Source organism: Phoxinus phoxinus, assembly GCF_949152265.1.
Source record: "Phoxinus phoxinus genome assembly, chromosome: 21".
NCBI classification, from domain to species: domain Eukaryota; kingdom Metazoa; phylum Chordata; class Actinopteri; order Cypriniformes; family Leuciscidae; genus Phoxinus; species Phoxinus phoxinus.
The window spans coordinates 18,605,359-18,619,757 of record NC_136896.1 but is presented as its reverse complement, the minus strand read 5'-3'; the positions used below and the strand labels follow the sequence as shown (position 1 = coordinate 18,619,757).

The window sequence follows — 14,399 nt, the reverse complement described above, 5'->3', positions numbered from 1 at the left end:
AATCAATGGAAAACTTTACTAGATCATTACAAATGTCCCACATAAATACTCGTCAGTTTCTGTATTCACTAATGATATCAGTGACGACTGTGTTGTGGCAGTAGTTAGAAATATGAAGTTACCTCAGCAAAATCCAAAAATTATTACGAGGCGTTTCATAAAATAGTTTTACGAACAAGCATTTTATATGATCTTGCTCAAATTTATTGGGATAAAATTGTTTTATACCAGATGTTGATTGCGCATGGTAATATTTTTCTGATAATTTTATGCTAATTATCAATAAGCACACACCCATGAAAATTTTTTGAGTTAAATGTCGTGATAATCCGTGGTTTTCGACTGCCTTACGTGATCTCATTCAAGAGCGGGATGCCGCATGCATGGGCTAAGGCTAGACAAACAAATCTAAATTCTGATAGGCTGCACTTTAGGTAGTTTCGAAATAAATGCACGGTGGCGAACAGAAAGGCTAAATCAGATTATTTCCTTGATAGAACTACAAAAAATTCAACAAACTCTAGGAAGTTTTGGAGGAATATCAATTTCTTTACTGGTAATAAAATTACAGACCTTCCTTCCAATATAATTAAAGATTCTATCAAAATCGTAGATAAAAAGCAAATGCTTAATAGTTTTAATAAAAATGTTATCATATCAGGGTCTTTATTTCAAACAAATAATTATATAAATTCAAACTTAGATTTTCTTGAAGCAGAACGTAATCTATGGCAAAGTGAGTTTGCTCTGACGTCTGTTCTGCTTTAAAAGAACTGGATGTGAATAAATCGCAAGGTCCTGACCATATTGCTCTGTTGTTTTTAAAATTAGCGGCTGATCTTATCTATCCCGCACTGACGTATTTGTTTAACCTTTCTTTATTAACAAACAAAATTCCACCAGTAAGCTGGTGTATGGTGGGCGTTCTGCCGCAGTATGGCTGCCGTCACTTCATCCAAGTGGATGCTGCACATTGGTGGTGGTTGAGGAGATTCCCCCTTCTATGTAAAGCGCTTTGAGTGCCGAGAAAAACGCTATATAAATGTAATTATTATTATTATTATTATTATTAGAAACTTTTGGAAAAATTAGTTAGTGAGCAATTGACACAGTATTTAAATACTCATAATATTTTGTCTATTAACCAATCCGGATTCCCTAAAGGATACAGTACGTCTACAGCCGTTTTAAAAGTCTTAAATTATAGTGGAGTCCTTAGATGACAAGAAACACTGTGCATGTCTTTTTATTGACTTATCAAAGGCCTTCGACACTGTGGATCATGATGTGTTACTAAAAAGGCTTCGATCAGTAGGACTATCAGAAAATGTTATTTTATGGTTCAGTTCTTATTTAAAGGGAATAACCCAATGTGTTCAGGTGGAAGGTATTCAGTCAGATCCATTGGAGGTCGTTAAGGGAGTCCCTCAAGGATCTGAGCTAGGACCGCTATTATTCAGTATATATAAATTGTCTGGATTTTAATATTGAAAATACAAGGTTTAATTTTAATGCAGATGACACTATTATATATTATTCAGCTTCCTCTTAGCAACAATCGGTGGCTTTTTTACAGTCTGCTTTCGATATAATCCAAAATTGGTTTTGTGCCTTGAAGATGGTCTTAAATGAGAAAAAAACTAAATGTATGCTATTTTCAAACTCTAAAATTTCAACTGAAAATTCAATCTCTCTTTTGACTTTTCAGGGTAGTCTGATTACATCAGTACCGGAGTACAAATACCTTGGTATTATTATCGATAACACATTATGTTTTGGTTCACATATCAAATATTTAAGGCAAAAACTCAAGAAAAAATTAGGATTTTATTTTAGGAACAAGTCATGTTTTTGATTTAATGCGAGGAAGAAACTAGTGTCTGCTACCTTTTTACCAGTTTTTGACTACAGGAGTGGAGTGGAGTCTAGGTCCAAGTCATAAAAATGGACAAATGTATGCGGTGAGGACCAGCCTGCCGCATTACAGATGTAGAGATGGAGAGAAACTCCTGAAATTAAAGCCTTAGAGGTAGCCATACTCCTAGTAGAGTGGCCCCGGACAGCCAAATGTGAAGGCTGTCCGACCTCTACATAAGCAAGTGAGATACTAACTTCTCAGCTACTCAGCCTCAGCTACTCACTTGCTCAATATCTGTTTAGCTTTTCCTGATCTGGTGTATTAAGGTGGAGGACAGAAGGCCTGCAGCACAAATGACCCACAAATTTAGTAGGGACCCAGGAATACAACCCGGCCTGGGGTGAAGAAAGACTATCACCAAACCAGGTGCAAATCCAAGTACGTGCAGGCCTCAGCCTCATGTACCACTGAAAAGACGAAATAAGGATCTCTCCTCAGAGATAACCCAGCAAAGAAATATTAATTTCAGAAATCAAGTACTGTACCATAGGGCAGATAGCAAGATTTAGAAGGCGTTCTCCGCACCAGGCAGAGAACAGTTTACATTTCAATGCATATTCAGTCTTCTGGTGGAGGGAGCTCTAGACTGGATTATGGTCTCTACGACCTCTACGACCATATCGGGAAATGCGTACAGGTGTAGCCTCGACCAAACCTAATACATCGCATCCAGTCCACGCGGAGCTGGATGCGTCAGGGAGAACCACAAGGGCAAAATTTTGACCGAAGTTCTCCTAAAGAAGCTCCACCACCTCAGGGTGAAGTCTCCATTCCCCGGGCCTCAGCCCCTGCCTCAACAGGATATATGCTCTGATATACGAGACCATCAGTGTGTTGTCTGGAAGGACAGGCACATGGTGACCTCTCGGGTCTGATAGGAAGTATTGAGATTCTCGGAATACCGCCATCATAATAAGCGTCAACAAGAAGCCCCCAACACTGAGCCTGGGCGAGGAACCAAGGTTCTTTCACATGACCGAGGCACGTAGGCATAGCCGCATGACCTGTCTATTGGCCAGGACACTCCCGTAAAAGAGATTTTAATCTCAGTGAGTCTTCTTTCCTGGTTAAATAAAGGTTTAAAAAAAGCAGAGGTTGGCCCACTAAATGTGGTTGCCTTCATCTTGGTGAGAAAGTTTTCCCAAGATGCACGTGCCCATCTGCGTGGGGAGCTCCTCCTAAGTAAAGAGAGTATTTCTCCCTCCTAGGCGTTGACACAGAGTGCCTCGCTGAACAGATGTTAAATAGAGTTGGGGGCTGGGCAACACGACACCTGTCACATTCGCTATCCTGTGTCAAACCGCTGATTGCCGGGGGTTAAAAGGTTAGTTCACCCAAAAATAAAAATGATTTTATTAATTACTCATATATCATATAAGCGATCTTCCGAATATTTGGTCTTAACCTCTCAATTCCTATGGATTAGTTTTACGATCTCTTTATGAACATTAATAAAATAATTTACATTTTTTGGATGAACTATCTCTTTAAGAAAAAAAGTTAGTTTTAAGACTAGTCTAAGCAGTTTATGCACCAGGCCACTTTTGTGCTGGTTAATACTTTTGTTGAAACCATGATACATTGTCTCCAGGATAATTTGATGGAAAGAAAGTTCAACAGCATTTATTTAAAATGTAAATATTTTGTAACAATGTAAAAGTCTTTACTGTCCCTTTAGATCAATTTAGTGCAGCCTTTTACACATGTTTGAATCGGTGTATCTTACTCATATCACTACTCATTGCATATACTTTTGTTTTTATTTTTACTAATTTAATCACTTTTTTGCAGTCTGGCAGTTTAACAAATTTTATTTGAGTAAAAATGTTGCTTTTTCTTTTCCTCGGAAGGACTGTAAATTGAGTCCAGAGCTGTCTGATCTGGTGGTGTATACACGCAGTGTTGCCTTCAAACAATTTGATCCATTTGCCAAGAAACCTCCCAATGAGATGTCCTCTTTCTCTGAGAGTGATGCATTGAAACTAATCAAAGAATCAGGTACTATATCTATTATTGTGTTTATTAACATTCAGTGATAAACATTGCATCCTAAATCTTTTTTGAATAAAATAGCTGACATTTTATGTATCTTTACAGAGTTAAATATTAATATAGTAATTTGACAAAATTACTGCCTGAGTGAAAATTCACAAGTGATATTTAGAGTGATTTATTTTTATTTTCTTCACACGACTTTTCATATTTCATTGTTGTCTCCAAAAGTGCAGTAAAAGTAACTTTTGGAAATATATATATATATATATATATATATAATAAAAAAAGATAAACATGTTGCATGGGTTCTAAATTTCTCTCTTTTTTTCATAGGCAAGTTGTTTGTACGTCACAACAGCATGCAATTGAGCAGGATCTACCCATCTGGTCAGCGGGTGCAATCCTCCAACTACAATCCTCAAGACATGTGGAATGCTGGTTGTCAGATGGGTAAACATTTAATCAAAGAAAACGTGCAGACTGCATGTTTTTTAAAATTACTGCACAGTCAACATTTATAAATTACTGACAGAAAAATTATTTTGCAGTGGCATTAAACTTTCAAACCCAATGTAACGAGATGGATCTAAACAGAGGCCGTTTTTTACCAAACGGTCGCTGTGGCTATGTGCTAAAACCAAGCTTCATGTGCCAGCCTGATTCAGAGTTTATCCCGGAAAACACTGGGGGAGGCCCTGGCCACAACCCAACACTGCTTACAGTCAAGGTGAGTTAATGAACAGAGGGATCTTTATGAAAACTAAACTTCTGTTGAGAAGAATTTGCCTGTCTATTTCCTGCTAGAAAACAAATTAAAATACTAGGGTTGACTACATGATGTCACAATATTTGACTTCCAGAATCCCGCCAGTGGAGCGGGCCGCTGCTATGCAACTGTGCCCTAACTCCACCTGGCGTGGAGAACCGTCTTCCTTCCCGGGCCTGTAGGTACTCGTCGGACCTATCCGGCAAGGCTTACAAGGCCTGTGGGGAAGCTCTGGCTGTGTCTGGCCGACATGCGGGAGACCGACAAGGTCCGGTTCCTTAACTCCCCTGTGTCCCAGACCGGCCTCTTCGGCGAAAAGGTCGAGAACTTCACCCTGTAGTTTTCAGCTGTACAGAAGCAGACTGAGGCCATCAAGCACATCCTGCCGCGGCGGTCAGCTGCTGCCCCCCAAGAAAGTCTTCAAACTACCGTTCAAAATGCTCATGCAAAAAGATTGGTTTGCAGCGATCGACCTGAAGGACGCGTACTTTCATGTCTTGATTCTTTCTTGACACAGGCTGTTTCTGCGCTTTGCGTTCAAGGATTGAGCATATCAGTACAAGGTCTTGCCCTTTGGTCTGTCCCTGTCGCCCTGTGTCTTCACGAAAGTCACGCAGGGGGCCCTTGTTCCCATGAGAGAACAGTGCGTTCGCCTCCTCAACTATCTCGACGACTGGCTCATACTAGCACACTTTCGAGACCAGTTATGCGAACACAGGGACTTCGTGCTCAGGCACCTCAGCCAGTTGGGTCTTCAGGTCAACTAGGAAAAGAGCAAACTCGCCCCCATGCAGAGGATCTCTTTTCTCGGTATGGAGTTGGATTTGGTCGCACAGACAGTAAGTCGGTGCTGAACTTCTTGAACACGTTCAAATGCAGGATGGCGGTCCCACTGAAATTCGTTCAGAGGCTCCTGGGGGATATGGCAGTGGCAGCAGCGGTAACCCCGCTCAGGCTGCTTCATATGAGACCGCTTCAGCACTGGCTTCACGGCCCGAGTCCCGAGATGGGCGTGGCATCACGGCACTCACCGGGTGGCAATCACACCAGCCAGACCTTCAGCCCGTGGTCAGATCCCTCGTTTCTGCGGGCAGGCGTGCCCTTGGAACAGGTGTCCAGGCATGCTTTGGTATTCACAGATGCCTCTGCCACTGGCTGGGTTGCCACGTACAATGGGCATGCAGTGTCAGGGGTGTGGACGTTCCCCCAACTGCATTTGCACATAAACTGCCTCAAGTTGCTAGCAGTAAATCTGGCTCTGAGCCGCTTGAAAAGACCGCTACAGGGCAGGGACGTGCTGGTCCGTACGAACAACAGTGCGACCATTGTGTACATCAACCGACAAGGTGGTCTATGCTCCCGTCGCATGTCGCAACTTCCCGCCTTCTCCTCCTCTGGAGTCAGAAGCATCTGAGGTCGCTTCGAGCCATGTATGTCCCCGGTGTGCTCAACCGTGTGGCCGACGAGCTATCACGACCTGTGCTCCCCTGAGAATGGTGACTCCAACCCCAGGCGGTTCAGCTGCTCTGGAGAGAGTTTTGGGAGGTTCAGATAGACTTCCAACTGTTTTACTCCCTGACCAAGGGAACTCTCGTCATGGATGCACTGGCACACAGCTGGCCCCAGGGCCTCCGAAAATATGCATTTCCCCCAGTGAGCCTACTTCCACAAACCTTGTGCAAAGTCAGGGAGGACGAGGAGCAGGTCCTTCTGGTGGCTCCCTATTGGCCCACCCGGACCTGGACACAGTCCCTCCCTGGCCATTCCTCTGAGGAAGGATCTTCTGACTCATAGACGGGGCACTCTATGGCACCCGCGTCCGGACCTCTGGAAACTCCATGTCTGGTCCCTGGACTGGATGCAGAGGTTCTAGGTTCTTACTCCCTGAGGTACTTAACACCATCACTTCTGCAAGGGCGCCGTCCACGAGACGTGTGTACGCCTTGAAGTTGAAACTGTTTGTCAAGTGGTGCTCTTGAGAAGACCCCTAAACATTTTCGATAGGGTCCGTGCTTTCCTTCTTGCAGCAAGGGTTGGAGCGAAGGCTGTCTCCCTCCACCCTCAAAGTACATGCTGGCGCTATTTCAGCTTATCAAAACCACATAGATGGCAAAAACGACCTGGTCGTCAGGTTCCTTAGGGGGGTGAGACGATTAAATCCTCCTCGACCCCCCTCCATACCCTCTTGGGACCTTTCCCTGGTGCTTCGAGCACTTCAGGATGCTCCCTTTGAGCCTCTGCAGTCAGCAGACCTAAAGCTTCTTTCCATGAAGACTCTGCTTCTGATTGCACTTGCCTCTGTCAAGAGGGTAGGGGTCCTGCAGGCATTTTCGGTCGACGAATCGTGCCTAGAGTTGGGGCCGGGTGATAACCATGTTGTACTGAGACCCCAGCCTGGCTATGTGAACAAGGTTCCTACCACTCCCTTCAGGGACCAGGTAATGAACCTGCAAGCGCTGCCCCTCGAGGAGGCAGACCCAGCCCTGGCTTTGTTCTGTCCCATTCGCGCTCTACGTATGTACGTGGACAGAATTCAAAGAGTCAGGACCTCAGACCAGCTCTTTGTCTGTTGCGGAGGCCAGCAGAAGGGAAAGGCTGTCTCCAAGCAGAGGATGACCCACTGGATAGTGGATACCATCGCCTTGGCTTACCAAGCACAAGTCGTGCCCTGCCCACTCAGGTTGCATGCACACTCCACGAGAGGCGTTGCATCCTCCTGGGCACTAGCACGTGGCTCCTCGCTAACAGATATCTGTAGAGCTGCGGGCTGGGCGACACCTAACACATTCGCTAGATACTATATCTTACGTGTAGAGCCGAACTCCTCCTGTGTTCTCACCCTAACCGGGTAGAAGCACTGAGAGGCCCCGCTCTGTCTGTTTGCTGCACCCTACCTTGCACCCTTATTGCTCCAGAGTATAAAACCTGTCGAGTCCTCTAAACACCCTCGGCCCGTACATGGCGGAGCGTCCGATGCCAGGCCTTTATCTGCTGAATCCTTGAGAACCGGATCTAGGCTGGGTGCCATATGTGTGACCCTACGGGAATCCCATATGTGTTTATTCTCCACGGCTACTCCTAACGGAAGCCTGTGTTTTTCCCTAGGGCTAAGTCACCCAGTATTCATATGTAGTACAACCTTCAGGCTAGAAGAAGTGGCTTCCGCAGCATTCTCCTTCCTAACAGAAAAGGCACGCTTTCCCAGTGTTATCTAATAATCTCACTATGGGTTATCACGGAACAACAGTGTCAGATACACTCTGTGTAAGCCTCCGATAGGGAACTGATAGGTACGACTGATAGGGAATGTCACGTTACATATTGTAACCCTCGTTCCCTGAAGGAGGGAACGGAGACGTACGTCCCGTTGCTACATCTGCTTATCAGGCTTGGCTCCTCAGCAAAAAACTAGAGTGTAAACGCACCTGCTCCTCATTATATACCCGCGCTGCAAGGCTGAACAGCTGATGCAAATGATTGCACGCCAATGTATATTTGCTTGTTTTAGTTTCACTCGAAGAAGATTGGCCTCAGTGGTTCATGTAGGTTGTCTACAAACCGGAAGGTTGGTGGTTCAATCCATGGTTCCACCTGACCAAGTGTCGAGGTGTCCATGAGCAAGACATCTAACCCCAGCTGCTCCCGACGAGCTAGATGGCGCCTTGCATGGCTGACACCACCGTCGGTGTGTGAATGGGTGAATGTGAGGCAATATGTAATGCTCTTTGGTGGCCATTGGGTCTGTGAAAGCGCTATATAAATGCAGTCCATTTACCATTTACCATCTAGCGAGATTCCTATTCGTCGGTCACGGCGTACGTCTCCGTTCCCTCCTTCAGGGAACGAGAGTTACCCTATGTAACCGAGACGTTTCTCTGTAGGTGGCTAATCATGTTATTAGATTTGTAAACACAAATTAATAATAAAATGAAAATAATCAATAATAAAAAAAATGGTGGACCAGCATGTTGTCTTTTGGGTGATGGTATGATCCCAGCAAGACCACAACAAAACGTGTGCATGTGTTACACATCATGTTTCTTAGAGTGTGTTTGTAGTTAAATATAATTTTTGTTTAAAATTTTTTTTTATTTAATAAATTATTTAAAGGGTAACTGAACCCTGAAACAACTTTTTTTAGTTAATAATCTGTAAGACTGGGGCTTTATTAGTGCTGTATTAGTGCAAGTAAATGTTTTGACAAAGTGTTTAAATTCTACAATATATGGTGTAAAAATTTCTGAGTGCTGCCCTCTTCAGGTTGAACGGTGGCTACTGCAGTTGAATTTTCCTATTGGAATTTGTGGTGCCTTGTGACGTATGATAGCTCTGCCAACGGCTCACTACCCACGCCCCTAGCACGAGCTGCAGAGGGGGGAGATTCTTTGCTTTGTGAGAATATTCGTGTCACTAATACTATTTATAAACATTTTAAAATCTCTAAAATTACTGAATATAAGACTGTAATTGTAAATGATAACACAATTTTTATTTTGCCCTCTGTTCGGGATGACACCCTCTCCGCTGTGCTCTGCCCATTTTTCCAGCATTCTTCAAATATTGTCAGTGGGTGAAGTTATGCTCTGACCAGGGGTTTAGTTACCCTTTAATAAAGAAAAACACATGTTGCTGGTTACATGTTTACACAGTAAAATCCCCAGTGTTAAACAAACACTGTTCAGTTTTCATATGGTCCTAGTCTATAGACAGTGTTGGGGATAACGAGTTACAAAATAACGGATTACAGTAACGATATTACTTTTTTGGGTAACGAAGTAAAGTAACGCATTACACTAAAAATATCAGTAACTATACTACTTTACTAGACTATAGGAACGCGCTTTCCTGCGTTACCCAAGCCGTGTTTTCATGTGTGTAAAGCTCTGATCTGTCGAAGTGGTGCGTGCACGCCTGTGTGTGTGTGCTTGCCTGGGCACCGTTGCCATAGAGATCGATTTGAGTGACGTAGCTGCTGGTGCGAAGGACAGAGAGGAATGGAGATGGAGACGCGAGTTTCGGTCTGTGGCGATATTCACATTACTTTCAGTTTATTGCTCGAAAGGACAAAAATATTTGCCAGAAATTCACTCTATGCCCTGGCAGGCAAGTACTGGCTATCGGGACTACCGGGAGATTCACGGCTTTTTGGGCCGATCCGATGCATCTAAAACTTTTTTGTTCGTTTGTCTTAACGGCCCATAAAACTCGTACATCGGCGGCCCATTCGTTTTGTTTTGCTTAATTGGCGGCGCTGGGTAAGTGCCGGTGTAATGCATTGGTTAAAAAAAGTCAGCGTTAGTTTTTTTTCTGACAGAACGGCCCATGAAACACGTAGATTGGCCCATTGGTTATTTTCTTGATTGACACTGGATTGGCCCAATCACATCTTTAAACACCTCCCCCTTTGGGCTTTGAGCGAGCGTGCAGTGTCAGTGTATCTGTCAAAATCTCTTATATACGGTCTATGGTCAAAATACAGATGGAGAAGAAAGTTTCAGTTTTGCAGTTTCCGTCAAAATAAAATATAATGTTTATCTCTGTCCAGCCCTGATCATGTGTCTACCACCACGGACATAATCCTGTTGTTTGTAGATTTTACAGTGAGGCATATTTCTTTGTGCAGACAGGGATATTGTTATTTTATATGGTTTTACATGCCATTTTTATCGGCTACATTTATAAACGTACTCGGTTACTAACGTAACCTCGGTTCTCTCTAGAAGAGGGAACGAGTACTGCGTCGAAGAACGCTACGGGAAAGATATTTCTTTGTCGAGATTGAAGCCTAAAATTAATCCTTAATTTTGTAATAATGTAAAACGCTTTTCTGAAGCATACAACCTAGGCGGAGCAATACAGCTCACCCATTGGCTGCTCTGCCAGAAAAGCACAGCCTATGCGAGGCCAGGACGCTGACCAATGAGGGCGCTTCGCGCCCTTCTGCGTCACCTCCCGCCCAAACAGGCGTGGCCTAGGCCTATAAATACGAGCATAGCTGTCTAACACGCCGATTTTCGTCAATGAAGCGACGCAGCGCGGACACGCACGGCCATGAGACGCAGTACTCGTTCCCTCTTCTAGAGAGAACCGAGGTTACGTTAGTAACCGAGTACGTTCTCTTACGTAGAGTTCTCTCGTACTGCGTCGAAGAACGCTACGGGAACCCCATGTAAAACGCCGTGCGTGCTCTTGGACCGACACAGACACCTAAGGGCGCGCGCGCCCTGGTATACAAGTGCCTACCCCAAGAAGTATAGGGAGAGCGGCTAAATTAGCATCATCCCTTTATAGTAGTGCCTCTTAAGGCATAACAGCATATATATGTAAATATAGATATATATGAGGGGTAATAGCATGCTCAAGGGACACATTGTCAGTGAGTGATGCTTAAACATTGAAGTGACCTGGGCCGCAGCGCGGGGCAGGAACACTTATACACATTAAACATTGAAGTGACCTGGGCCGCATCGCGGGGCAGGAACACTTATACATATTAACATAGAAGTGACCTGGGCCGCAGCGCGGGGCAGGACACTAATACATAGTCTTCTAGACCGAGAGCAGTTTAGCCTGCAACGCAGGAACCTCTAGGTTATAGAACCTAATAAATGTAGACGGGGAGGCCCAGCCTGCCGCCATACAGATATCTTGTAACGAGATTCCGCTATACCAAGCCCATGAAGAGGCCATGCCTCTCGTGGAATGTGCTCTGATGCCCAAAGGGCATTCCAAACCTCTAGATGCGTAGGCTAGCGCAATGGCGTCCACTACCCATCGAGACAGACTCTGTTTCGTCGCGGCTCGCCCCTTGGAGCGTCCGCTGAACGAAACAAAGAGCTGCTCCGTCTGTCGAAAAACAGCGGAGCGGGACACGTAAGCTCTTAATGCCCTGACCGGGCAAAGGGAGCTATTTCCGTCCTCTGAGGCCGGCAGGGCCGACAGGGAGATGACCTGAGCCCTGAACGGTGTGTTGAGGGACTTAGGCACGTACCCATGCTTCGGTTTCAATACGACTACAGAGTCGTTTGGCCCGAACTTCATACAAGAAGCTCTCACTGAGAGCGCTTGCAAGTCTCCCACACGCTTCACTGAAGCGAGAGCCAAAAGAAACACGGTCTTGAAAGACAGGTGTTTCATGTCAACTGAGTGAATAGGCTCGAAAGGGGCCCCTTTCATAGCGTTCAACACTGTAGAAAGGTCCCAAACGGGGACTGAGGGGGGCCTTGGAGGGTCTAACCTCCTGGCGCCTCTAAGGAAGCGGACCACCAGGTCGTTCCTGCCTAGTGAACGGCCAAGCGTTGGATTAACGAACGCTGATATGGCAGCCACATAGACTTTGAGCGTGGATGGGGTTCTTCCCTTATCCAATAGCTCTTGCAAGAAGGAGAGAATCTCCGGTTCTCCACACTGAAGTGGTGACAGACCTTGATCTGAACACCATCCAGAGAACACCGACCATTTGGAAGCGTAGAGCCGTCTAGTAGACGGAGCCCTAGCTTGCTCGATCGTGTCTAACACTCCTCTTGGGAGGTTAGCGGGTACCCGTTTATGGCCCATACGTGTAGGGACCAAAGCTCGGGGTGAGGATGCAGAATCGCGCCCTTGGCCTGTGAGAGGAGGTCTCTCCTCACTGGAATCGGCCACGGGGCAGTACTTACAGTCGCATCAAAGCTGGGAACCAGGTCTGATTCGTCCAGTATGGAGCAACCAGTAGTACTGAGCATCCGCTCTCCTTAATACGCTCCAGCACTTGAGGCAGGAGTGAGACAGGAGGAAAAGCATAGAGCGGACGGCGGGGCCAGACTCTGGCCAGCGCGTTCGTGCTCTTCGAAAAGAATTCTGGGCAGTGAGCGTTTTCCTGGTTTGCAAACAGGTCTATTTCCGCTCTGCCGAACGTTTTCCACAGCAGACGCACTGTCTGTGTGTGTAGGGACCACTCTCCCGTAGGAACATTGTTCCGTGAGAGTCTGTCCGGGCCTACGTTCAAGTGGCCTGGCACGTGTATTGCTCTTAACGAGCGCAGGTTGTGCTGGGCCCACACCAGTATGCGTTCCGCTAACCTGAATAGGTTTCGGGACCTCAGGCCACCCTGGTGGTTTATGTAGGCTACTACCGACACGTTGTCCGAGCGGACCAGGACGTGGTGTCCTTTTATCCGGGGACAGAAGCGCCTCAGCGCAAAGTCCACCGCCATCATTTCCAGGCAGTTCATGTGCGGTAGTTTGGCTCGCTCTGCCCATTGGCCAAAGAGCGGTCTGCCGTCGAGCAGTGCTCCCCAACCTGAGGTGGACGCGTCCGTGGACACCACCTTCAGGCTCGAGGAAGTCCCCAGGCTTACACCTGACCGGTACCAGTCTGACGCTCTCCATGGTGTCAGGGCTGAAATGCATTCCTGAGTGACCTTGAGGCGATAACGACCGTGTAACCATGCTCGGCGCGGTACGCGCGTTCTCAACCAGAACTGTAGTGGGCGCATGCGCAGCAGGCCCAACTGCAGCACTGTAGAAGCTGAGGCCATGAGGCCCAGCATTTTCTGAAATCTCCTGAGCGGCACTATGTGGCCGCTGCGGAAGGATTTCGCCATTTGCAGGGTATTTCGCCTGCGCTGTGATGACAGGCGTGCTGTCATAGACAGTGAGTTCAGATCCAGTCCTAAAAAGGAGATCCTTTGACTGGGAAACAGTGAACTTTTCTCCCAATTGACTCTCAGACCTAAGCACTCGAGGTGATCGAGTATTAGTGTCTTGTGGTGAGCGAGTTCTGACGGCGACTGAGCTAGAATCAGCCAATCGTCCAAATAGTTCAGAATTCGAACGCCTCGGAGTCTCAGGGGTGCCAGCGCCGCGTCCATGCACACTGTAAATGTACGAGGTGCTAGAGACAGGCCGAATGGCAGGACTGTGTACTGATATGCCCGGCCCTCGAAGGCGAATCTCAAAAATCGCCTGTGACGTGACGCAATTTGTATGTGAAAATACGCGTCTTTCAGATCTATCGCCATAAACCAGTCTCCTCGGCGGATTTGCGCGAGGATACTTCTGGTCGTGAGCATTCTGAACTTCCGCTTTGTTAGCGTTTTGTTCAGACGCCTTAGATCTAAAATGGGTCTGAGACCCCCGTCTTTTTTCGGTACCAGGAAATATCTGCTGTACAGACCCCCTTCGCTCTGAGATAAAGGCTCTATGGCCCCTTTGCTCAATAGCTTCGCTATTTCGGCTCGAAGTAGATGTGCTACTTCTGTTTTCACCGTGGTTTCGACTTTCTCCGTGAAACGGGGAGGGCGTCGATGAAACTGTAGCGAATAGCCTCTTTTTATAGTCTCTAGCACCCATTCTGAGACCCCGGGAAGTCTTTCCCATGCATCTGCACGTGTGACTAGGGGTTGAATGTAATCTGGGCCCTGGTCGCGAAATGGCGGCGACACGAGAGCAACCGTGTGCTGTGACATGGACGCCGTGGCGTGTGAGGCGGGGGGCATGTTTAACACAGTATGCATCCCGCGCGCGCTCGGCTCTCTGTGTCGAGAGAGAGCGCGCGGGACGAGTCCCGTAGGGCTCGTTATGCTTGTGAATAAACGTGGGCGCTTGGTGGCGGGCACATTTATAACACCGGGGACACTGAGTTTGTGTACTGACTGACCGTTCGTTAGTTTCGTTTTTACAGAAAACCGCGGAACGTGCAGTGTGTAGTGGTTGTGGGCACTTGGCAGTGGGTCACGCT

The 14,399-nt window shown here is 46.5% G+C and overlaps 1 protein-coding gene across 1 annotated transcript in view; it reads left to right on the top strand.

Annotated features, from left to right (window-relative positions):
• The window catches only part of plcd3b (phospholipase C, delta 3b), a 69,250-nt gene that overhangs the window by 29,302 nt on the left and 25,549 nt on the right, over positions 1 to 14,399 (top strand). Inside the window, exons 11-13 of the mRNA XM_079595429.1 lie at positions 3,769 to 3,916; positions 4,247 to 4,363; positions 4,462 to 4,640. Coding sequence (XP_079451555.1) covers positions 3,769 to 3,916; positions 4,247 to 4,363; positions 4,462 to 4,640 — 444 coding nt within the window. The remainder of the gene's footprint in view (positions 1 to 3,768; positions 3,917 to 4,246; positions 4,364 to 4,461; positions 4,641 to 14,399) is intronic.